The sequence below is a fragment of the Sinohyriopsis cumingii genome, chromosome 4, assembly GCF_028554795.1.
Source record: "Sinohyriopsis cumingii isolate HCF-2022 chromosome 4, ASM2855479v2, whole genome shotgun sequence".
NCBI lineage: Eukaryota > Metazoa > Mollusca > Bivalvia > Unionida > Unionidae > Sinohyriopsis > Sinohyriopsis cumingii.
Genome location: NC_142964.1, coordinates 118,326,100 through 118,350,523, shown reverse-complemented (window position 1 = coordinate 118,350,523; position 24,424 = coordinate 118,326,100). Strand labels below are relative to the sequence as shown.

At 33.7% G+C, this 24,424-nt stretch overlaps 1 protein-coding gene across 2 annotated transcripts in view; it reads left to right on the top strand.

Moving 5' to 3' along the window:
• Positions 1 to 22,791, top strand: part of LOC149801974 (uncharacterized) — a 28,476-nt gene extending 5,685 nt beyond the window's left edge. For both annotated transcript variants that reach the window (XM_089956369.1, XM_089956370.1), the window contains exons 4-8: positions 168 to 260; positions 1,793 to 1,856; positions 5,534 to 5,585; positions 12,709 to 12,811; positions 19,160 to 22,791. In XM_089956369.1, coding sequence (XP_089812495.1) covers positions 168 to 260; positions 1,793 to 1,856; positions 5,534 to 5,585; positions 12,709 to 12,811; positions 19,160 to 19,295 — 448 coding nt within the window. In that variant the 3' untranslated portion in view covers positions 19,296 to 22,791. The remainder of the gene's footprint in view (positions 1 to 167; positions 261 to 1,792; positions 1,857 to 5,533; positions 5,586 to 12,708; positions 12,812 to 19,159) is intronic.
• Positions 22,792 to 24,424: the final 1,633 nt, after the last annotated feature.

The window sequence follows — 24,424 nt, the reverse complement described above, 5'->3', positions numbered from 1 at the left end:
CATGCAGATTTTTGATGCAGGATTCCAAGTTACAACTTTCTTGGCCAAAGCTATAATCTTTTCATGTTCGAAGGTGTCAGCATTTATTTATTTAGTTATTTATTTTAAGCATGGATATATAAAGGTCTGGTCTTTCTCTTCTCAGTTTATACATTTCTTCATTTTAGCTTGTATTTTACAAAGACAATAGAACAGATCTTGTTTGGTGGAGATGCCTCATATGGAAGTGGAGACAGTGCAACAGTGTCTGAAAAGAGAAGGTAACTCCTGATACCTTAGACAAAACTGCATGCATTCTTAATAGACAACTTTTTTTGCAGTATCAATCAATTCATTGATCAAGCAGATTCAAGCATTTCATTTATTAGTATAGGAAGAAGAGACTAACTTAGGTCTGAAAGAAGATTAATTTATCTTGATGCTAGTTAATTTTTTGAAGAAAGCACTTCATGAATGTTCACTGTAGACCTTTCCATTTAAAAGTTATTCCATTTTTACTTTCCCAGGCCACTGTGTCAGTATTTGTGTAAGAAATTGATGTACTGATTGTATATAAGTCATCACTGTTTTAGCAATCTATGCCTTAAGAAAATACTGTATGAGTCATCATTGTTGTATCATTATCACTGCCTTAAGAAAATACTGTACGAGTCATCATTGTTGTACCATTGTTGCTGCCTTAAGAAAATACTTTGAGTCATCATTATTGTACCATTGTTGCTGCCTTAAGAAAATACTTTGAGTCATCATTATTGTACCATTGTTGCTGCCTTAAGTAAATACTGTACTTGTCATCATTTTTCAAATATATCATCGTTAAATACTGTTCAAGTTGTCATTATTTTACCAGTGTCAGCCTTAAGATATTTCTGTATGAGTCATCATTATTTTACCAGTCTCTCTGCCTTTTGAAAATGCTTTTTCAACCTCAGCATTAAGAAAATACTGTATTTTCAAGAAGTCTGTATTTTACAAGAGTCAGCTCTCAGAAAATACTGTACAAGTTTTACAAATCAGTGTGCCTTAATTAATAAAATACTGTACAAGTTTTACAAATCAGTGTGCCTTAATTAATAAAATACTGTACAAGTTTTACAAATCGCTGTGCCTTAATTAATAAAATACTGTACAAGTTTTACAAATCGCTGTGCCTTAATTAATAAAATACTGTACAAGTTTTACAAATCGCTGTGCCTTAATTAATAAAATACTGTACAAGTTTTACAAATCTCTGTGCCTTAATTAATAAAATACTGTACAAGTTTTACAAATTGCTGTGCCTTAATTAATAAAATACTGTACAAGTTTTACAAATCGCTGTGCCTTAATTAACAAAATACTGTACAAGTTTTACAAATCAGTGTGCCTTAATTAATAAAATACTGTACAAGTTTTACTAATCGCTGTGCCTTAATTAATAAAATACTGTACAAGTTTTACAAATCGCTGTGCCTTAATTAACAAAATACTGTACAAGTTTTACAAATCGCTGTGCCTTAATGAATAAAACATTGTACAAGTTTTACAAGTCACTGTGCCTTAAGCAATAAAACACTGCAAGAGTCATCGATGTACTGATCATATGAAGATAGAAGTTACACGTTGAGTAGATATGTCAACATTTTAGGAAAGTCATCTGTCTGTGCAGTATGTGAAGGCAGATCTGGGTCTATGCATTTTTCAGGTGGACCAGAAGTATAAATGATTACATATGGTTAAAGATAAACTTTAAAATAACACTGTAGCGACATTAGTAGTATTAAAGGATCATTTTTGAAGTTTGCCATTTCAGACATTTGGAAGAGCTGTTTGAAAATTCCTGTAGGATAGTCACAGAGCTGGGTCAAGTACAGCAGGTAGGTATAATCTGTGTTACACTTGTCTCTGTTCTGTTTGTTGCCACAGGTGTGACACATATATCTTACATTTGTATTCAGCAGTAAGACTGGACTCAAACTTAAATCCACCCTTTTGTACAGACTTCAAGCTCAAAAAGGGACCTCAAAAACAAACCCATGTCCTGTTGATGACCTGTTGGTAACATTCCGAATGTTTTTCGGTTTAGCTTCAAGAAATTACTGAAAGTATAAGGGCTTTTTTCTTTTCACCTTGAATGGATTTGGTATAATTATCTCCATTCCTTGTTAAAAACCACATCTACTGATTCTTTATGTGACACTTAGTTAAATGATTGTAACTGCTTAAATCATATAAATTAATTCAGATAATTAATTATTGTTAAATATTCCATTGTCATTCATTTTTACCACCATAGAATTATTCAGAGTTGACTTGTATGTCAAAGCGCATGTCAATCAATGATTAGTGATACTGTGATTTTTATATGAAATTATATTAATTGTGTAATAAATCTAGTATGAAATTATTTCAGCTCTGTTTGAATATTAGTTCAAACATTTTTGTTCTTATCTGCATTGTTAGATCTCTCATTATCATTACTGACAGCTGTGCTTCAGGTGGTCATTTTCAGCTCACCTGGCCATAAGGGCCAAGTGATCACATGGTATGACCTTCAGTGTTAATTGGAACTTCTTCGCAAAACTTGTTGAAAAGAATGTTACAGTTGTTTAAAAGAGAGCATCTTGGCATGTAGCCCACCCTCCATCAAATTAGGCCACTGTTACTATAAATAGAAAAAAACTTTCAATGACTTCTTTGTAAACACCAATCAACAAGATATGACCAAATTGGCAGAAAATGTTAAGGTCTATCAGATTTGTTCAAATAATATTGATCGACCTTTGAAAATGTCTGTTGTTACTAAAAGCAGTAACAGTTAAATAAAATCTCAAAAGCCATTCAACAAAATTTATAACATTCAGATATAGATGGATTTCAGATAAGGTTACCATTTAACCAAAATGTTAACAACTTACAACTTCCTCACAGAAACTGCTGATTAAAATTAGGCTAAATTTTGACCCCCAACAATTTCGGCATGAACAGTTTTAAGATTTGTGTAGAAATTATGCAAATTCACTATTAACTAGGGCCAGTGTTACTAAAATTAGAACGACTTTGAATAACTTCTCAAAAAGCACTCATCAGAATTTTACTAAATTTGATAGAGCATCTTGAAATGATTTTTTTAAAAAATTTCTACAAATGATGAAAATTGACATCAAATATGGCTACTTTTGCTACAAGTGGAGAAACATAATAAACTTATTTGTAAAGGTTGCTTAACAAATTTGAAGGAAAGCATTCTATGTTGACTGTGTTTCACATTTGTTGAAATGATGTTTATTCACCATTAACTATGGCAGCATTACCAAATATATTGCATACACAACTTTATTTTTTTTAAAAAGACAATTTGATAGAAAGCATTGTGACATCAAGGCCTTTCAGTATTTGGCAAATGATGTCCATGTGCCATCAGATGTGAATGAAGATACAGCAGCTGGATAAACCTTAAAACAGTTGTTTTCATAACGTACACAATCCAGAGTATTGGAAGAAATTTCAAAAGCAAGCTTGTTACTGACACTGACATTTTGGCCTATTTCCGTTGCATCTGGCTGTTGGCATGTCAGCTGGTGAATGATCTTGAGCCCATTTGGCCCCCTAATTTTAAGATGGGAAGAAAAGATGGGTACCCTTTACAATAAGTTCCTTTTCCATTTACTGCAGTCTTTATTTGGTACAAGGGAGCATTTTGGGCAAACAATGGACTTACTGCCATTGAAAATAATTTGAATGTCTGGATTTATTGTCAGCCTTTTCTTAAAATAAAAGTGGACAGAAACACTTTGTATGTATCAAACAATTATTGTACAGTTGTATACATAAGAGAGTTCAAAGGAGGTGTTTCGGTGATTAGGAGAGGGGCAAAGGGGGGATGGAGGTAGTTGTTCCACTGAATAGATGTGGAGAGTCGCAGAGGGGTTAGGGAATATGGTTCATTGATCTGGAGCAAAGCAGGTAAGAAGTGGCTGGTTTTGTAGCAAATACTTTTCCACAGACAACATTGTTCCTCACCCAACAGTTTAGTATTTCTTCAAACAGGCTTCTTGAGAAATGTTAGCTTTAAATCTGCACCATTTTTAATGATCTTAAATTTGTATGTTCTTCCTCAGAAGCATCATTGAGTTTTGAAATGAATTCCTTGGTACATAACCTTATGTAAATAACTTTATGTACAGAACTTACATATAGAATGTACACACCTTTATTAACAGAACTTGCATACAAAACTTATATACAGAACCTTATGTACAAATTATTATGTATAAAACATGCTTATAGAACTTGTGTATAAAACTTGTGTATGAAAAATTATGTATAAAACTTATTTATAGAACTGTATGCACAGAACTTGATGAACCAATCTGGGTTGGACAGTGTTGTACTGGTACATGTAGGACATTATCTGCTGATTCATCACTTTCTGATAGAGCTAAATTTTAAATAATTACATGGTCCCTGATGAGACTTGTACAGTGTTACAGCATTACCAGGAAATCTGGAAAAGTTGTGAGAAAGAAGATGCCTGAGGAAAGCTCTTTGACTTTGCAAATATTAATCAAATTTGGAAAAAAAAATGGGAATTTTCATTCACCACTTGATAATAGAAAAATATTTAATTGAGTTGTAATTGGACTGATAGTGAGTTAAATTAGTTGGGTTTTTACCAAAATGTTCAGAGATTGTGGAACTCTTAAATCAGTTGATATACATTTGCTCTATATATATATATATATATATATATATATATATATATATATATATATATATATATATATATATATATATATATGGGTGCTTATTCTAACCATATTTATATAACCCAAGAACTCGGGCAGTCAGATTGGTCAAGTAGATTTGTTTTGCCTTAATCCGTACCATATCATTATCTTGTTTGTTAGATGTGAAAAGACTGGTCAAACATCTGATAGTGACAACACATTGTAAGGTGTGACCTTGATTAATGTTATAATGTTATAGAAGAGATCCTTGAGTGGGAACAGTGTTGAAGATTTTTGTCAGTAGTACCCCCCCCACTCACCTCTGCAATGAATTTTTCTGTCAGAGTTTGCCAAATATAGAGAAATCTATTGACTATTGGGGCAGTTTTTAATACAGAACCTTGTGCTCTGGGTGTCCTTTCACAATGATTGCATTAAATATACAGCCCATAGACAGATTGTGATTTTCCATGAGACCTGTGGTTTAATACATGGCCACATGTCTGAATTAGATGCTATGTAAGAGTCTCAGCATAGAAATGGTTTTGATTTTATAATCCATGTTTTCTAAACAAAAATGTTTTTTTTAACATTCAATAAGAGTCATAAGTGAACCTTGGGGGGTAAAAAAACATTTTCTTACAGTAAAAACCAGGAAATTTTTGTTTTAAACTTATACATATTTCTATACTTCTTAGCTTTCGCATTATCTGCTGTATTAAAGTTGTATACATGGTTGTAAATGTTTGCAAATATTGTTCACTTTAAACATATTTTCAGCTCTTAAGTTTCTTGTAGATATGTAGATGTTTCACTCTTTTCAGGAGCTAGAAAGACTTAGGGATGAAATTATTGCTATTAAGAAGAGGAACTTTGGTGAGTAGCCAGATACTAATTAACCCCATGAAATTAATTAAAACTGATTGACTATTATATATATACACACCACATACATTAAAAATAACATGGCATTTAAAGTGTTGGTATAAAGCAAATGATATACCAATACTATTGGTATATCAAATTGTGATCTGCCCATGGCACAATAATACGAATATATGAACATTCTTTAAACTGAAGGCCTATAGATCAATGATGAATTTCCACTCATTCATTAATCATAAATGACATATGAAAATAACGATAAAAAGTATTAATAGTCCCAGTTTTCTAAATGAAATTAAAATGGTACATAATTTCATCTGAATCCTTTCATTTTTCCATTCCCCTCCCCATTTTGTGCGTAAGGGACAAAATAAGCAAAGTATATGGAGTGAGAAAGAAAGCATATTGCACTGGACGAAAACATTAAACTGAACTTGTACCAAGTAACCTACAATAATCTGGTTCATCATGACAGTATGTTTACTCTTTCCTTGTGATCTATTTACAGTGTTCATAAAATCAATGATACATTGTTCCAATAGCTAGACGACACTAGGCCTATATGTTTAATTTGTTGGTTACAAGGAACACATACTGTAGCATATTTAATGTTTTGTTGTTGTTGTTTCTTAAACCTATTATAATGTCCTAAAAATCGAATGTTAATTACTTGATATAAAAATGTCCAAATGGTTGCCCCCACCCCCCTCTCTCTCTCTCTAATGGTTTATCATAGCTAGATATGGGTGAAAACCATGACAATATGAGTGTTAGGGATTTTTGCTTGTGTCATACGATGGTGTCTCTGGATCTATGAATGATGGTAAAGTTTAAGTTTAGTCAAATCGTCCAAAGGAGAGGAGGGGGGGTCTATAGTCTTTAGAAATGTTAATTAAAGCAGAATAATGACTGAATAGATGAACTGTCAGTATATTAAAATATTTTAATTACTTATTGTTGGCTCGTCATTTCACTTAGTTTGTATTCCACACTAATTTCCATATGCCAGTACGTGAATGCCTGACAGTTCGAGTTCAGTGTACAAGAAGCTAACTGTGCACATAGTGCACTACTTTCTTCATAAAAGCCATATTTCATGTTTAAATCATGAGTGTCTTATACTGATTTGATAAATGTGAATAAAAATAGAAACTCAAAACCATATTTCATGTTTAAATCATGAGTGTGTCTTATATTGATTTAATAAATGTTAATAAAAATAGAAACTCAAAAAGAAAACAATCAACTTATCAATTTGCATATGTGATTGTGAACAACAAGAAAAATCGTAGAACTACATTTTGTAGCAGATACACTCACAAGGATGTGAGGAGTTCATTCACTCTGTCAATACACAGTTGCCCAGAGCATATTGTAACTCCATTCAAAGTGCAAATATGTGTATTTGTAAGTGAATGTAAATAAATTAAATGTATAGTACATATGCTGTATCAATGATGTACCACAAGATGTATAAATTTTTCGTTTCCTTTTAATGAAAAATTTATACATCTTGTGGTATATCATTGATACAATGTACATACTCTCTCTCTCTCTCTCTCTCTCTCTCTCTCTCTTTATATATAATCACTTTTTTTTAGACAACCTATAAGTTGAAACCTTATGAAAATAATGTGCTGTAACAAAATATATTACTTGCCAGCATTAAAGGCTGTTAACAATCAGAAATTTGAATGCATCAGACAAATGAAACAGTCAAAGATGTAACACATTAACAAGTTTCATTTTGGTTAAAGTAAAAAAATGACAGAGAGAATATGAAAAGATATACTAAGCCTCATAACCAGACAAACGAAGTCAACAATAATGACACAGTAATACTCCAGAAGAACTTTTATGGCTCTAATCTAAAAGTCTTAAAGATGCTCTGAGCACTCATTAGTTTTGAATCATGCAATACACAAACCAAATTTCCTCTTTATGAGTGTAACTACTGTAGATCAGATGGTAGTAGAGCTGGGTACAATGAAAAATGTTGTACCACATATTTCTGAATATTCCATGGTATTTCACAATTATTTTGAGAAACAACAATTTAATAATTCTTGGGCAAGGTCCTGACACCTTGGTGGGTGCGGGGTGGAGGGGGATACAAATTTCTGTCTGTCAATAACTGGGAAAAGTATCTAGCTCAGATTGATAAGAAAATAACACCATATCATATCCGTTGCATTTTTAAAGAGAAAATATCACCATATTGTATCCATTGCATTTCTAAAGAGAATATAACACCATATTATATCCATTGCATTTTTAAAGAGAAAACACCATATTATATCCATTGCATTTCTAAAGAGAATATAACACCATATTATATCCATTGCATTTTTAAAGAGAAAATAACACATATCATATCCGTTGCATTTTTAAAGAGAAAATAACACCATATTGTATCCATTGCATTTTTAAAGAGAAAATAACACCATATTGTATCCATTGCATTTTTAAAGAGAAAATAACACCATATTGTATCCATTGCATTTTTAAAGAGAAAATAACACCATATTATATCCACTGCATTTTTAAAGAGAAAATAACACCATATTATATCCACTGCATTTTAAAGAGAAAATAACACCATATCATATCCGTTGCATTTTTAAAGAGAAAATAACACCATATCATATCCATTGCATTTTTAAAGAGAAAATAACATCATATCACATCCACTACATTTTTAAAGTGAAAATAACACCATATTATATCCATTGCATTTCTAAAGAGAATATAACACTATATTATATTCATTGCATTTTTAAAGAGAAAATAACACCATATTGTATCCATTGCATTTTTAAAGAGAAAATAACACCATATTATATCCATTGAATTTTTAAAGAGAAAACACCATATTATATCCATTGCATTTCTAAAGAGAATATAACACCATATTATATCCATTGCATTTTTAAAGAGAAAATAACACATATCATATCCGTTGCATTTTTAAAGAGAAAATAACACCATATTGTATCTATTGCATTTTTAAAGAGAAAATAACACCATATTATATCCACTGCATTTTTAAAGAGAAAATAACACCATATCATATCCGTTGCATTTTTAAAGAGAAAATAACACCATATCATATCCGTTGCATTTTTAAAGAGAAAATAACACCATATTATATCCACTGCATTTTTAAAGTGAAAATAACACCATATTATATCCATTGCATTTTTAAAGAGAAAACTCCATATTATATCCATTGCATATTGCATTTTTAAAGAGAAAATAACACCATATTATAACCATTGCATTTCTAAAGAGAATATAACACCATATTGTATCCACTGCATTTCTAAAGAGAATATAACACCATATTATATCCATTGCATTTTTTAAGAGAAATAACACCATATCCTATCCATTGCATTTTTAAAGAGAAAATAACACCATATTGTATCCATTGCATTTTTAAAGAGAAAATAACACCATATCATATCCGTTGCATTTTTAAAGAGAAAATAACACCATATCATATCCACTGCATTTTTAAAGAGAAAATAACACCATATTGTATCCACTGCATTTTTAAAGAGAAAGTAACACCATATTATATCCACTGCATTTTTAAAGAGAAAATAACACCATATTATATCCACTGCATTTTTAAAGAGAAAATAAAACCGTATCATATCCGTTGCATTTTTAAGGAGAAAATAACACCATATCATATCCATTGCATTTTTAAAGAGAAAATAACACCATATTATATCCATTGCATCTCTAGAGTGAAAATAACACCATATTATATCCACTGCATTTTTAAAGAGAAAACACATATTATATCCACTGCATTTTTAAAGTGAAAATAACACCATATTATACCCGTTGCATTTTTAAAGAGAAAATAACACCATATCGTATCCATTGCATTTTTAAAGAGAAAATAACACCATATTATATCCATTGCATTTTTAAAGAGAAAACACCATATTATATCCATTGCATATTGCATTTTTAAAGAGAAAAGAACACCATATTATATCCGTTGCATTTCTAAAGAGAATATAACACCATATTATATCCATTGCATTTTTAAAGAGAAAATAACACCATATCGTATCCATTGCATTTTTAAAGAGAAAATAATACCATATCCTGTCCATTGCATTTTTAAAGAGAAAATAACACCATATTATATCCATTGCATTTTTAAAGAGAAAAAATGTAATTACAATATTTTGAGATAAAAGAAAACAAAAATATCTCAACTCAAAAGAAAATTGCATCCCCTACCCCAGAAAATTAAGTTGTCAGTACCTTATAGTGGATGGATAAGCTGTGCATATATTAATTTTTGTAATAATTTTTTTAAAGTGAGATGAATAAACTTACATGGTACATAATACCCTGTGAAAGAAATTTAACTGACACTAGAGAATATGTTAATAAAAATAGAAAATGTTGACACAGAATCCTACAATTTACTAGCCACTCTATCAATATACATGTAATAGATGCATAAACTTTTGGATGACAAAACCCAGGCAAGATTCTTATCAGAAAGGACCAGAAAACATGAAACATACAAGTGGTCTTGAGAAATTGTGTGAAATTTAAGAAAAAACAAATCGCTGTCCTGGAAATCTTAGACTGATGCACAGTTCTACAAAGGAATACATGTACTTAACACATAAATATATACTAGTAATTAGCTAACAAAAATGACATCTTTTGTTCGTTGAATTAATCCAAAATGTTCCAAAAAAAAGGATTTGGCCCGAATATATTTACATCTTATTTAGCCACCACATGTCGGACATTTGATTCTGGAATTCTGAATTCTCCTGACTTGATAATGATTTTATTATATATGGTCTATTTTATAAAAAGAAATTTAATCATCTCCCGTCTGGTTTTTAAAAAGTGTTCAGTACAGGCCCATTCCAAAGTAATTTAACTGTGTAAGGACTATTTTTGTAATTGTATTTGTTCTGTATGTGATAATGGTCAAAAGTTTTCTAATTGGTCAAAAGCTTTCTAATTGGTCAAAAGTTTATACATGTCACATAAAGGGAACTGATGCAAATAAGCATGCTTACCAAACATGGTGTCTTGAATTATCATTAGAGACACAGACATTGACTGTTTTGAAAAATATGTGGAAATGGGGAATGGCTTGAATGCAAAGTCAGTGGGAACATAGTTGGTCAGTTTGTAACAAAGCTCAATGCCAGAGGAATAACAAAAGATTTGAATTGGTGTAGCATCTAATGTGTTAAATAGAAAGAGTTTGACCAGCATAACGTGGAAGTTAGAAGATTACTAACTGATTCCCATTTAGAAGGGCGGCATATGGATCACTGGTGAGGACTTGTTGCCAGATACCTGTATCTTTCAAAGATGGTAATGTCTTAACTGAGTTGTTTTCATGACCCTCACATAGAATCATCTTTGAATGTCTTTAATAATAATATTGACTCCAAATCAGGGAAGATAAACATAGAAACTTAGAACTTAGTACAGAACAGCAAATATGGTTTGAAAACATCAAGAAAAAGTGCAATACTGTATTTTAAGAAAGATTTCTTTCACAAGAGGACAGATACGACCCTGTCAGAAAATGAAAATTGCATGTAGACAATGCAAGCAGGAACTTGAAAGGATAAAAAACCTTGTGCTGGAAATAATATTAGAGAACAAGTTGGTGTGGCAAAGAACATTGTGAGGGAATATTATTAGAGAACAAGTTGGTGTGGCAAACTCTTGTTGGGAATAATTATTAAAGAACAAGTAGGTTTGTCAAAGAACATTGTGAGGGAATATTATTACAGAACAAGTTGGTGTGGTAAAGAACATTGTGAGGGAATATTATTAGAGAACATGTTTGTGTGGCAAACACTTGTTGGGAATTATTATTAGAGAACAAGTTGATGTGCAAAGAACATTGTGAGGGAATATTATTAGAGAACAAGTTGGTGTGGCAAAGAACATTGTGAGGGAATATTATTACAGAACAAGTTGGTGTGGCAAACTCTTGTTGTGAATTATTATTAGAGAACAAGTTGATGTGCAAAGAATATTGTGAGGGAATATTATTATTAGAGAACAAGTTGGTGTGGCAAAGAACATTGTGAGAGGGATATTATTACAGAACAAGTTGGTGTGGAAAACAACATTGTCAGGGAATATTATTAGAGAACAAGTTGGTATGCAAAGAACATTGTGAGGGAATATTATTAGAGAACAACTTGGTGTGGCAAAGAACATTGTGAGGGAATGTTATTACAGAACAAGTTGGTGTGGCAAAGAACATTTTGAGGGAATATTATTAGAGAAAAAGTTGGTGTGGCAAAGAACATTGTGAAACTTTTCAAGTATTGTTTAAAGATGGGCAAGTTTTTTTTTCAAATGATCTTTTCTTCTTCTTGGAATGAAGTAACATTATTGTCAAATGTTATGATAATAAGGGTCATCAGAAGCACTTTTGTGTGCTGTCAGAGTTTATATTGTATTTGACCTGGGGACATTGGCCCCTCCTCCCCCCCCCCCCCATCATCTTGGGTGCCACCTTGAGACCACTGGTGGAAAACCCACAGACTCCACTTCATAATTTCATTTGTTCTTTCTTCAGAGCCAAAATCATATCTAAAATGTGACTGAAAGATTAGACTTTTATATTTAATGTAGGCACAGATTCTGTAAAGACTGGCACAGATGTATAATACAGTTGTGTATAGGTTACAGTTTCTGTAAAGACTGGCACAGATGTAGGATACAGTTGTGTATGAGTAAAAGTTTCTCAAATCATTGCATCATTTAAGAGCTCATTAAAATTTAACAACTACATTTTCGTTTTGAAATGGTCAACTGTGAAATATGATTGAAATCTGACTCAATTGTAAATAAATAGAAAGATGTCATGTTGAATCCTTATTTCTTGTGAAGTAAGTCCATTCAACCTTTATTGCTTTCAATCATGTGGTGTAACAGTCTTTATGAATTAAGTAAAGTTGAAAGATTGCATTACACAAACCAGACAGAAGCATCAGCATTGAAATGCACTCTTTGAAGATTGCATTTAATAACAAGTTCACCAGCTCCAGACTGAAGATATTTCACAGTTACAATCTACTTAACATTTCAGAGCTTATGAAGAAAAGTAGACAGTTGTACGCAGAACTTCAAGCCAGAAAACAGACAAAAGAAGATAATATTGTAAACCTTTCTCAAGATCAAGAAAGCAGAAGGTAAGCATCCTTGGGAAATTTATGGAGGACACTCAGTTTGCATGTACACTTTATGAATCCATGATTTGTAGTTTTCACTGTTTAATAAAAGCTACACCCCCCAACCCCCAAACAGTCTCTTGTATCATTTTCTCATTTGTATAGACTGGTTAAACTTGGCTATCACACCACATGCCAGGAAAAGGTTTTTCTTACATTGCCCACAACTTGCTCTTGAATGTGAGACTTAGCATTTCACATATTGTCTGATCATTCTCAAGTATATTAAGGTTTTGCATTCAAGCTTTTAGAAGTCATATAACTTGTGCAATAGGACAGATGAAAAAGGGTTTCTGCATTTGTTAGTATATCTAAATTGTTAATCCTGAATACAAGAAGGAACCAATAACAAAAATGTATATAATAGATGTGCAATAATGGAACCACTTAAAACATTTCTGAATAACAGAGAACCAATTAGAAGATCAGTGTAAAATGGGGAACCCATTGAAAGGAGTCTTTGTTAGTCAGACTTGCATATGAGGGAACATATTAGAAGAATGAAATGCAGTCGTTATGAACAAGCTGGTCTTTTTATCAGCCTTGAAAAATATACTGTCTGGATATTCAGGAGTTACTTCCCTTATTAGTCAATCATTGTTGTGCTGGATATCAAATTATAACTAAATATAAATGTTATATAGTATGAAAATTCAATATTAGGGGTAGGTTTTTTCATCAGAACAATACTCAAATTTTTTTTTCATGAATGTTTTGGAGTAGGAATTTTGGTAAGATTTCATCCCTACTTCATAGCTTAATGTATATATTTTTTTTTAAATACATACATGAGGCCTACATTGTCTGACCTTATTGTTATGCACAGCTGGTCATTGTAATAGTTTGATTGTCTATCGCCTTCAAATAAATACATCTTCACATTGTATTAGGATAACTTTGTTTCCTACCTCCAAATCTTTTTGTCAGTATTATATGCCTGGTTTAAACCACTTTTTACTTTTACTAGCCATGCTGTAAAGACATCTTCCAGAAAATCCAGTTAAATTCCATAACTTAATCATCCACATTTCTTTTTCATTGATACAGTAAGTGAAATTGTTGTTTTATGATTCTTGAGCAGTCTGGTCAATTGATTCATACTTTAGCAATTATCATAGCATTTGTTATTGTTGTGTGATTTCAGTCTACATGTAATGTTCAGTTTCTGCAAAGAAATTTTTGGGCAATGTAAATTTGATAATGTTGTTTACATTATTTTAGTTTATATGTATGTTTGTTGTGTGCACTTATTCATTCCTCTTTTTCATTACAAAGATGATTTTGAAATGCAGATAATATAAATGAAATCAGGTTGTGGGTAATGGACACAAGATGGCTATGAAATAATTGGCCAAGTGTTTTGAAAAAGCAGCTCAAGAGCTGCAAAAACAAGCATGCTCAAATACATTCTTACATACACCTCACATCTGAATAATTTATTAGTCTTATTCGAGGTGACTTCCAAGAATCGCATCAAGTTGACAAGAAGCCATCTAACTGACCTAATCCAGCCACACCGGACCAGCATTCCATAACACGATCGTTACTGATGGCGTATCCAATGGGCAAAATGATGGTGCTTGCTGGTGATACTTTATCAACATTTCCCATGATATTAGTGCAGGAATATGCTGATCCAACAAAGAACAGAATTAATTTAGTTGACTGTAGCAATTGAGAAAATCTATAGGATTTTGTCTACATCAGAATATCATTGTCCACCTTCAGTCAGTTCTATCTACAAGTCCATTGCCTTGGTAGATGTAGATAATGATGATCACAGTTCAGAATCTTGCTATAATTGTTAAAGATTGTAAAAATTACTGGGCATCTCTTGGAGCATTTACAATTCCAATTACATAAGAGCTTCTTTACGATGAGTCAGTTGCATGCAGCTTTCTCATCCAACATTTTAAACATCATGTTGAGAGATATTTTCCCTTAAGAAGAATCTTGTTTGTTTGTTGATAAAGTACACAGACAAACCTAACACCATGTTAAAAGTATTCAAGAATGTTGTGTCGACTTCCTTTCTACTTAGTCCATCTATTTTTGTCTTATCAAAAAAGTCACCAATGATCTTTTCTGTTTTGTATGTAATCTCCTTTTCAGTTCTCCGCATATGATCAGGAGTAAAATTGAGGAGATGAGAAAGCAAGAGGCACAAAAGTTTTCATTTAACTTTTGATGCAATCTCTGCATGACTCAGGGAAGATATAAGAGAAAGCACGATTGTTGCCAGAGAATTAACAGTTGAAGTTCTCAACAATGGAAGTTTTTTTTCCTTAATTTTTTCTGGCCAAGCAAATTACAGGTGGTCATATGCTTCTATTTTCATAGGCTGGTGGTGGGAGGAGGGAGGAACACAGTTTCTCATTTCCCCAGGCCATCATCAGATTTACACTGTTGCACATCCACCCTCTGATGACTAACCAGAAGTGTCAGACTATTCCTTTTTAGTCAGATTTGTATCAACCATCCTCACATTGTCAAAGGGTATTTCTCATTTTGTTGTCCAAACCCCTTCTCTTTTATAGTACTACCTTCATGAATGAACTCCTAAGAGATCCAATGAAGGTGGATATTCTTACACAAGAAAATCCAGTTTTATAGCTTGCATAGATAGTATGAAAACTGCACAGGCAGATTGTATTAAATGTGAATCTGAACTGCTTTGTTGTAAGTTTATACCTGCAAGAGAGGTATAAGCATAATTATTACTTATTATGTAAGTGGCAACAAAGCTTAATATGAGCATATGAAAATGTTCAATTAACATCGCGAGTCACATTCAGCCAAATAACATCATGAGTCACATTTAGCCAAATAACATCATGAGTCACATCCAGCCAAATAACATCATAAGTCACATTCAGCCAAATAATATCATGAGTCACATCGATGAAAGCCCTTTTCTCTTAATATCTGGCATTGTTGTTTTTTCTTTCTTCAGTTTAGACTGGTCTGCTACATATGTGTGTAAAACAAATTACTGAATCTGACACTAGGTTTCACATTCAAGAAACTGGCTGTTTTAAAAGTTCTCCTTCCGGGAACTTACCATTGTGTCTGTGCCTTTTGAAGCTGTCTGATCCTTGACATTTATTTATTTATTTATTCACGACCTTAGAAGCATGGGCTGCACATGCTCTTGTAATTAGCTAGGAGGTTATGTGGGCATACTCCTTGTAGTTAGGTGGTTATGTGGGCATACTCCTTCTCTTCATAAATTTTTATTGAGAAAACAGTTAAAAAGTTAGGGAAACAGACTGCATTATTTCTGAATGCCCCACTAAGATGAAGACACACTGGATCAATAAGCTGCTCAATTTAGTGAGACATACTCAGACAAGTCATTGTGACTTCCACTCTACTCATGCAGTCAAGATTACCACTAATCCATCCATGACCAAAAAAACTCCTCCTTCACTCCTGGCTCCTTTCAAGGATATCTTGATTGATAGAGATCATCTAAACAGCAGAAAAATCTCTATTTTGAGGATATGCAAGTGGAAATCTTTTATAATGTCAATGACTGGTGTCACGTAAACAAAGTCACACCACTCTCAGTGCCCATTCCCCAATGACGGACCTTCTCTTTGAAAAGATGATAGTCCCGATGATACAGTTTCATGATCTTAGATACATTCAAACTTCATGGAAAAGACGATTTTGGATGGAACAAGGTAATCTCCAACTTGCTGACCAGTTATAACTTATCCAGACCACCATAGAATCTCTCATGGGGCTTTCCATGGCTAAACAGATCTAAGTTTAAACCACCAGCACAGCCTGTGAAATGCAGATGACTTCTGTGCCTGGTCTTGAATGTAATGTTTCAATTTAGGATATAGTGGTCGCAGCTGACTGGCACACCCAGTCTTCCATCTTTAATTTCTATTTTGCTTGACATGGCCTCACTTAAGTTGAGAACTGAATCACACTGGGTTAGTGGTAGTGGCACAGGCAGGGACCACTCCCCATTCATGACAGTACAACCTAAGACCCAGACATGAATTTGCTACTTTTGCTTGACGCACTTGGGAAAATTTTGATGGTGAGACAATAATCAAGTGTGAAATCCCACACTGATTACCCAGGTTCATGTATAAATAAATTGTTTTTTTATCTAAACCAACATTAGATGTTCATCCATTTAGTAGAGTAATCATGCACATACTGGGTTACACAGGTAGAGGTTGAATGCTTAGTATTTCCTTGTCTTCTTAACTATTACCTAGTATTTTAATGGGGGCCTTGAGTGGCCAAGTGGTCTAAAGCGCTCTCCGTTACGTATCACTGCCATCTCACCTTTGCCTGCGTGGGTTCAAGTCTCAAATTCAGCCAGTGTTGGTATGTGAGAAAGCTTGCCAGTAGCTTCTCATGGGTCGGTGGTTCTTTCCGGGGTTTTCCTGGGTTCTTCCTCTACCATTAATACTTTAATGTAATGTGATCAGGTGATGTATTTGATGGACAAAGTAAATGTTTTTGTAAATTATATTTCTCGATAATACTTTCCTGATCACATTAGTCATTACAGATAATCTCTACGGCACATCCATGCAATGTGTGCATCCTTTAAGGTGTTGCTCATGTAAAAAAACTGGTTTAAATCATGTGTAACAGAAGCAACCTAGCAAGTAAAAAGGGAAGCTATCTTGAAGATGCTTCTTCCCTTTGTCTATATAATATATAGATGGAAAAATGTTTTTCAATCTTTACAAGAAGGCAGCATGGAGAGTTATCCTAATGCAATGTGATCAGGTAAGTGTTATTGGAGAAACGTATTTTGCTAAAAAAAAGAGTTACTTTCTTTGACTGGATCATAAAGTTCAGAGCAGTCTTTAATGATATGGGAAAAAATCCAACCTGCCAATAACTAAACAAAATACAGTGTGACCCTGCTATAAAACATTGGTTGGAGTCCCTAGAACTCAAATTTGTTATAGATCAAATCATGTTATAACCAACCAAGTCATATAGCTGAAGAAAATGATGCATGTACGTATAAAATGGTGGAGGGGGGCAAGATAATAAAAGCGGGTGCAAAAATATGTGCTTTTGATTAAAATAAGACAGACTTGTCTGAAAAACACTTGTACATTGTACCACTCACACTTAAACTTGTGTAGTACAATCCATAATCTGTTAAGTATTGTACATGTATATAATAAATCCATGAATTAGAGTATTGATTACATGTTATAAAATGATTACATGTTATAAAATTCAGGTATGAGTCACATCCCCTTAAAAAACACAAATGACACATATTTTAAAAAAATGGTAGTCCTCACTTGATCTATATCCAATTGCCACTAAACAGTTCACTGCAATATTGTCACCAGTAGCATGTGGCTACAGTTGTTTACATGCTGCATATACATCAGTCTGAATAAAATCAGATTTCCACTGTGCTACATGAATATCTAACAGCGGCCATTTAGCGGTCTTGTTCCGGTTTCCTTTCATGGTGTCTTTGAGTGCATTTTATATCAAGGTTGCAGTTTCCTTTCATGGTGCCTCTGAGTGCCTTTTATCTCAAGTTTGCAGTTTCCTTTCATGGTGCCTCTGAATTTCTCCAAACCCAAATTGTATATACAAGTTTAAACAGTCAACAATGTCGCCCTTCAAAAAATTGGTGATGGTATATTTTATCGCTAATAAGGAAAAAAATTGAAATTTGTGACATTGGCCAAACCTAGCCTGATCAATGGATAAACTTTGTACTCATTAGTTTTTGTATTTTTAAGAAAGAAATTGTTTGTGTACAAGAAAAATACATGTATATAAAATTTCAGGAGCCATTCCATGATTGTGTTATATCCGAATTCGTGTTAAAACAGAGTGTTATAACGGTGTCACACTGTAGCTATATTCATAATTTTATTCAGATTGTTGAGAAAAATATGAAAAACCTGAGACTAATCATATGGTACTGTTTATTGGGTTTTATTCTATAAAATAAATCTTTCCTCATTCTTTTATTCAGCATTTATCAAAGTTTTTGGAAACCTTTTTTTTATTGTTTTAAAAATAAAACCAACAATATTTGAAAAGTAACCAAAAGATGCTCCAAAGCACACGATAGTTTTATGGGATTCTCACTCCTGCTAGAAAGGAAATTATTTGGCATCAGCAACAATATTTGTGGTATTTGCTACATTGTACTGGTTTACTTTCTTCATTTGAGAAATGTTACAGCAAATCATTTTAATTTTGTCACTGTTTTGTTAAAGGGAGATAACTGTAATGCCTTGTTGCTACTGGTATTCTATTGCTAATAGTTTTGTACAATTTTTATTGCAGGCTGAGTGATCAATACAAAAACACAGTGCAGAAAATTACTATTCTCAAGGAAACATTGCAAGGACTTATTCTTGGTAGTGGTGTTAATTGGATGCAAGATGAGAAGCTAGCCAAAGTGGTTGAGCTGCTTGCTTGATGATATCATGGAACTTTTCTATAGCATGTGAACTTACTATTCTTGTGTGAGATTATGCAACTAGCATTTTTGTTTTGTAAACTGTATAATAAAGAAAATGATGTTTATCACCTAAGTGTAGCTTTCTTTCATACAACAGTAAAATCATTTTCTGACTTTTTACAAATGTCTTTCTTCCAGTAAATTGAGCTTTGTAAAGTACTTGGCCCATCACTGAAAATTTTTTAAAATTAATAGTGCATTCCCAGTTTTACATTTTACATAGGTTCAGTTTGTTAATTTCAGAACTAATTTTTTTACTTTTACAGTTTATTTGTTAGTTTAAATTTCAGCTCAGTAATTGGTCACATATCTAGTTTAGATCACTTGTGGACAGAAATGATGTGGATACTCTTGCTAAGGCAATGTGCTCCAGAAATATTTCAGATTGAATGTAGCTGGTAATCCTCACTAAGATCTGGCAATATGATCTTTTCATGGAAATTATTATTTTCAGCCATTGTAAATAAAAAAGAATGTCTCTTAGATTTGCATGACTTTTAGGCAAATTGTGTGCTTCATGTGGCCATGGTTAATGTGTTTAAATACTGCAAAAAGCAGTTGCCTCCAGCATCATGTCTTTTATCAAACATGTCTGAACTGTTATCTTAATGTGGGTTTAATATTAGTGCAAGACCACAGGAAAGAATGCTGCACCTGAAACAAAATCTTAGGCATGTTGAAACTAAAAGATGGATGGGATTAAAGTAAGTCTTATCCATTAATAGTTCAATCTTCCTATGAATTGTCACAGTTTAGTGCCAATTTAGAGATAAATTTATTATATTGTCATTCATGTAATAATATAAAAAAAATGTGAACAATGATCAAGCTCTTTGATCTTTTTTTCTTCTCATAATAGTAATGCTTACATGGTATTAAAGCTAAGGCATGGTGGCAAGCACAAGTTTATCACTAAGGCATGTGACAAGCACAGGTTTGGCATTAAGGCATGTGGCAAGCACAATTTTGGCATTAAGGCATGTGGCAAGCACAAGTTTGGCATTAAGGCATGGTGACAAGTGCAAGTTTGGCATTAAGGCATGGTGGTAAGCACAAGTTTGGCACTAAGGCATGGTGGCAAGCACAAGTTTATCACTAAGGAATGGTGGCAAGCACAAGTTTATCACTAAGGCATGGTGGCAAGCACATGTTTGGCACTAAGGCATGGTGGCAGGCACAAGTTTACACTAAGGCATGGTAGCAAGCACAAGTTTATCACTAAGGCATGGTGGCAAGCACAGGTTTATTTCTAAGGCATGGTGGCTAGCACAAGTTTATCACTAAGGCATGGTGGCAGGCACAAGTTTGGCATTAGGGCATGGTGGCAAGCACAAGTTTGTTACTAAAGCATGGTGGCAAGCACAAATTTATCACTAAGACATGTTGGCAAGCACAAGTTTATTGCTAAGGCATGGTGGCAAGCACAAGTTTATCACTAAGGCATTGTGGCAGGCACAAGTTTGGCATTAAAGCATGTGGCAAGCATAAGTTTGGCACTAAGGCATGGTGGCAAGCACAAGTTTGGCATTAAGGATTGGTGGCAAGCACAAGTTTGGCACTGAGGCATGGTGGTAAGCACAAGTTTATCGCTCAGTCATGGTGGCAAGCACAATTCTGGCAGTAAGGCATGGTGGCAAGCACAAGTTTGGTATTAAGACATGGTGGCAAGCACAGGTCTATCACTAAGGCAAGATGGCAATCAAAAGTTTATCACTAAGGTTTGGTGGCAAGCACAGGTTTATCACTAAAGCATGGTGGCAAGCAAATGTTTGGCACTAAGGCATGGTGGTAAGCACAAGTTTGGCACTAAGGCATGCTGGCAAGCACAAGTTTGGCACTAAGGCATGCTGGCAAGCACAAGTTTGGCACTAAGGCATGCTGGCAAGCACAAGTTTGGCACTGAGGCATGGTGGCAAGCACAAGTTTATCACAAAGGCATGGTGACAAGCACAAGTTTATCACTAAGGAATGGTGGCAAGCACAAGTTTATCACTAAGGCATGGTGGCTAGCACAAGTTTGGCATTAAGGAATGGTGGCAAGCACAAGGTTGGCACTAATACATGGTGGCAAGCACAAGTTTGGTACTAAGGCATGGTGGCAAGCACAAGTTTAAGACAATGGCATGGTGACAAGCACAAATTTATCACTAAGGCAGGGTGGCAAGCACAAGTTTGGCACAAAGCATGGTGGCAAGCACAAATTTGGCATTAAGGCATGTGGCATACACAAGTTTTGCACTAAGACGTGGTGGCAAGCACACGTTTGGCATGAAGGCATTGTGGCAAGTGCAAATTTGTCATTAAGGCATGGTGACAAGCACAAGTCTGGTACTAAGGCATTGTATCAAGCACAATTTTGGCACTTTGGCATGGTGGCAAGCACAAGTTTGGCATTAAGGCATGTGGCATGCACAAGTTTTGCACTAAGACATGGTGGTGAGCATAGGTTTGGCATTAAGGTATGGTGGCAAGCAGAAGTTTGGCACTTAGGTATGGTGGCAAGCACAAGTTTATCGCTAAGGCATGGTAAGTTTATCACTAAGGCATAGTGGCAAACACAAGTTTATCACTAAGGCATGGTTGCAAACACAATCTGGTATTAAAGAATATTCGCAAGCACCAGTCTAGTGCTAAGTCATGGTCATTCCATCATGTCTTAATGGCTTTGGGAAAGCCCTGCTCTGCATTTCACTGGAAACCAAGTGACACTTTATGTTCCACATTTTGATTAGTGATCAGACAGATCGACCCTCATTGTCACTAATGTAGAATCTGTTGATGTATATGACTTGATGTAATGTGCTAATTACATTATCTTTTTTATCACTTATCTCTAGAGTCCACTGTATACAAAAAAACAGTAGAACTGATTAAAGAAACATAATATGGGACTACAAACTGAAGGCCCTGGAAGCTGGGGCACTTAGTATGGAGGGGTCTATTTGTGGTATCAGAACTAGCTGTTTAAGTAGTGAGAGTATATTTCTATAATAGTTTTATTTTGAAAGTATGGATATTGACTAACAGGTCTTCCTTTACTGTCTTTATTCTAATGCATGAAAATTAACTCCTGCTTTGGAAATCATTTGGGGGGTACAGTGCTATCTGTATGATTCAGTCTAAACAACCACATTTCTAGAGAATTGAGGGTGTTTCATCTTGTGAGTCTAATTGGTTCAGTTATGAATACTTTATATGTAAGCACACCTTCACAAATACCTTAACCATAATTGAACTGAGTTCCAATTGCTTTCGGTATGGTACTGTATTATACTGCCACATGACAAAGTATCAGTGAAATACTTGATGTATTAACTAGCACGAAAGGAATCCTTACTTGTATGCTATCAAAAAAAGTGATTCCAAGTTAACTGATATACAATATTTTTGACTTGCATATATGAATCTTTACCAAAAATACTAAATTCAGAATTAAATCATATGATATTTGTTCTTTTTCTCTTATGTTATTATTTAGAAGTTTTTCTGAAGCAGTTGGAAAAGCTATCAGCTAGAGCAGTCTCATGTTCAACTGCTTCTGCAACATTAAATGCATTCAGTCTCTTTAGTGAATTGTTCATGCTTTAGTCCGTGGTGAACGTTAATGAGTTTAACATCAAACGTGTTTTGTAAAGCTTGAATACCAATCTTTTGAAAAACTTTTGAAAGTAGCAAGACTACAAATTACACTTATTCTACTTGACAAAATATAAAATGAAAGAGTTAACTTTTAAAATAATATCTTAATACAAAACAATACAACACGATCTGACACTAAGAATTCTTACAGAACTTGTATCACAATAATATAATTCTATATATCTTCACTGATTTGCAGTCTGCCATTGGATATAGTCTCAATTACCAGAAAAAATGGTAGTTTATTTGACTTCTTAGAATGTTTTTTTCAGTGTTGAGCAAATTTCTCCAGCAGAATTTTTGCATTCAGCTTTCAAATGGTACTGTTCCACACCATCACAGAGAGAAACAAATATTATTTTACCCATAGGAAGACTAAAGGGGAGGTACTAAAGGTGCTGCAAAAAAAATAGAGGTTTTATTAATAACGTGAAAAGCAATATTTTTCAAAGCATTAGCTTGAAACTTTCTTAGTAAAGAAATGAGTCACACACATACATCTGCTATATACTCATGTATGAGTCAAACAAATACACCTACTAAATACTTATTAGATGAGTCACACACCTACACCTACTATATACTCACTTATGAGTCACATATACACCTACTATATTCTCACTTATGAGTCACACAAACACTTACTTTATTCTCACTTATAAGTCACACATACACCTAATATATTCTCACTTATAAGACAAGTCGCACACATACACCTGCTATATACTTGCTTACAAGATGAGTGATACACGTACACCTACTATATTCTCACTTATAAGATGAGTCACACATACACCTAATATATTCTCACTTATAAGACAAGTCACACACATACATCTACTATATTCTCACTTATAAGACAAGTCACACACATACACCTACTATATTCTCACTTATAAGATGAGTCACACACATACACCTACTATATTCTTATAAGATTAGTCACACAAACACACCTACTATATACTCTGAGTCGCACACCTACACCTACTATATTCTCACTTATAAGACAAGTCACACACTTACACCTACTATACTCTCACTTTTATGATGAGTCACACACACACACCTACTATATACTCACTTACAAGATGAGTCACACATACACCTACTATATTCTCACTTAAAAGATGAGTCATACACACCTACTATATTCTCACTTATAAGATGAGTCACAGACATACACCTACTATATTCTCACTTATAAGACGAGTCCAACTGCAAACTGCACAAATTCAGATCTGCCATCACTTAATACTCCAGCAGATCTGGGTCTGTGCAGTTTGTTAAGAGTAAACAGTTTAACAAACAGCATAGACCCTGATGGTGCATTATGCTGCAGCAGATCAACATCTTTGTTGTTTGCAGTTTGATTTCACTTGTAAGCAAGTATATATGGTATAAAACAGTAAGATATACCAAACCTTTCATTGGATTGCATTTAAAAT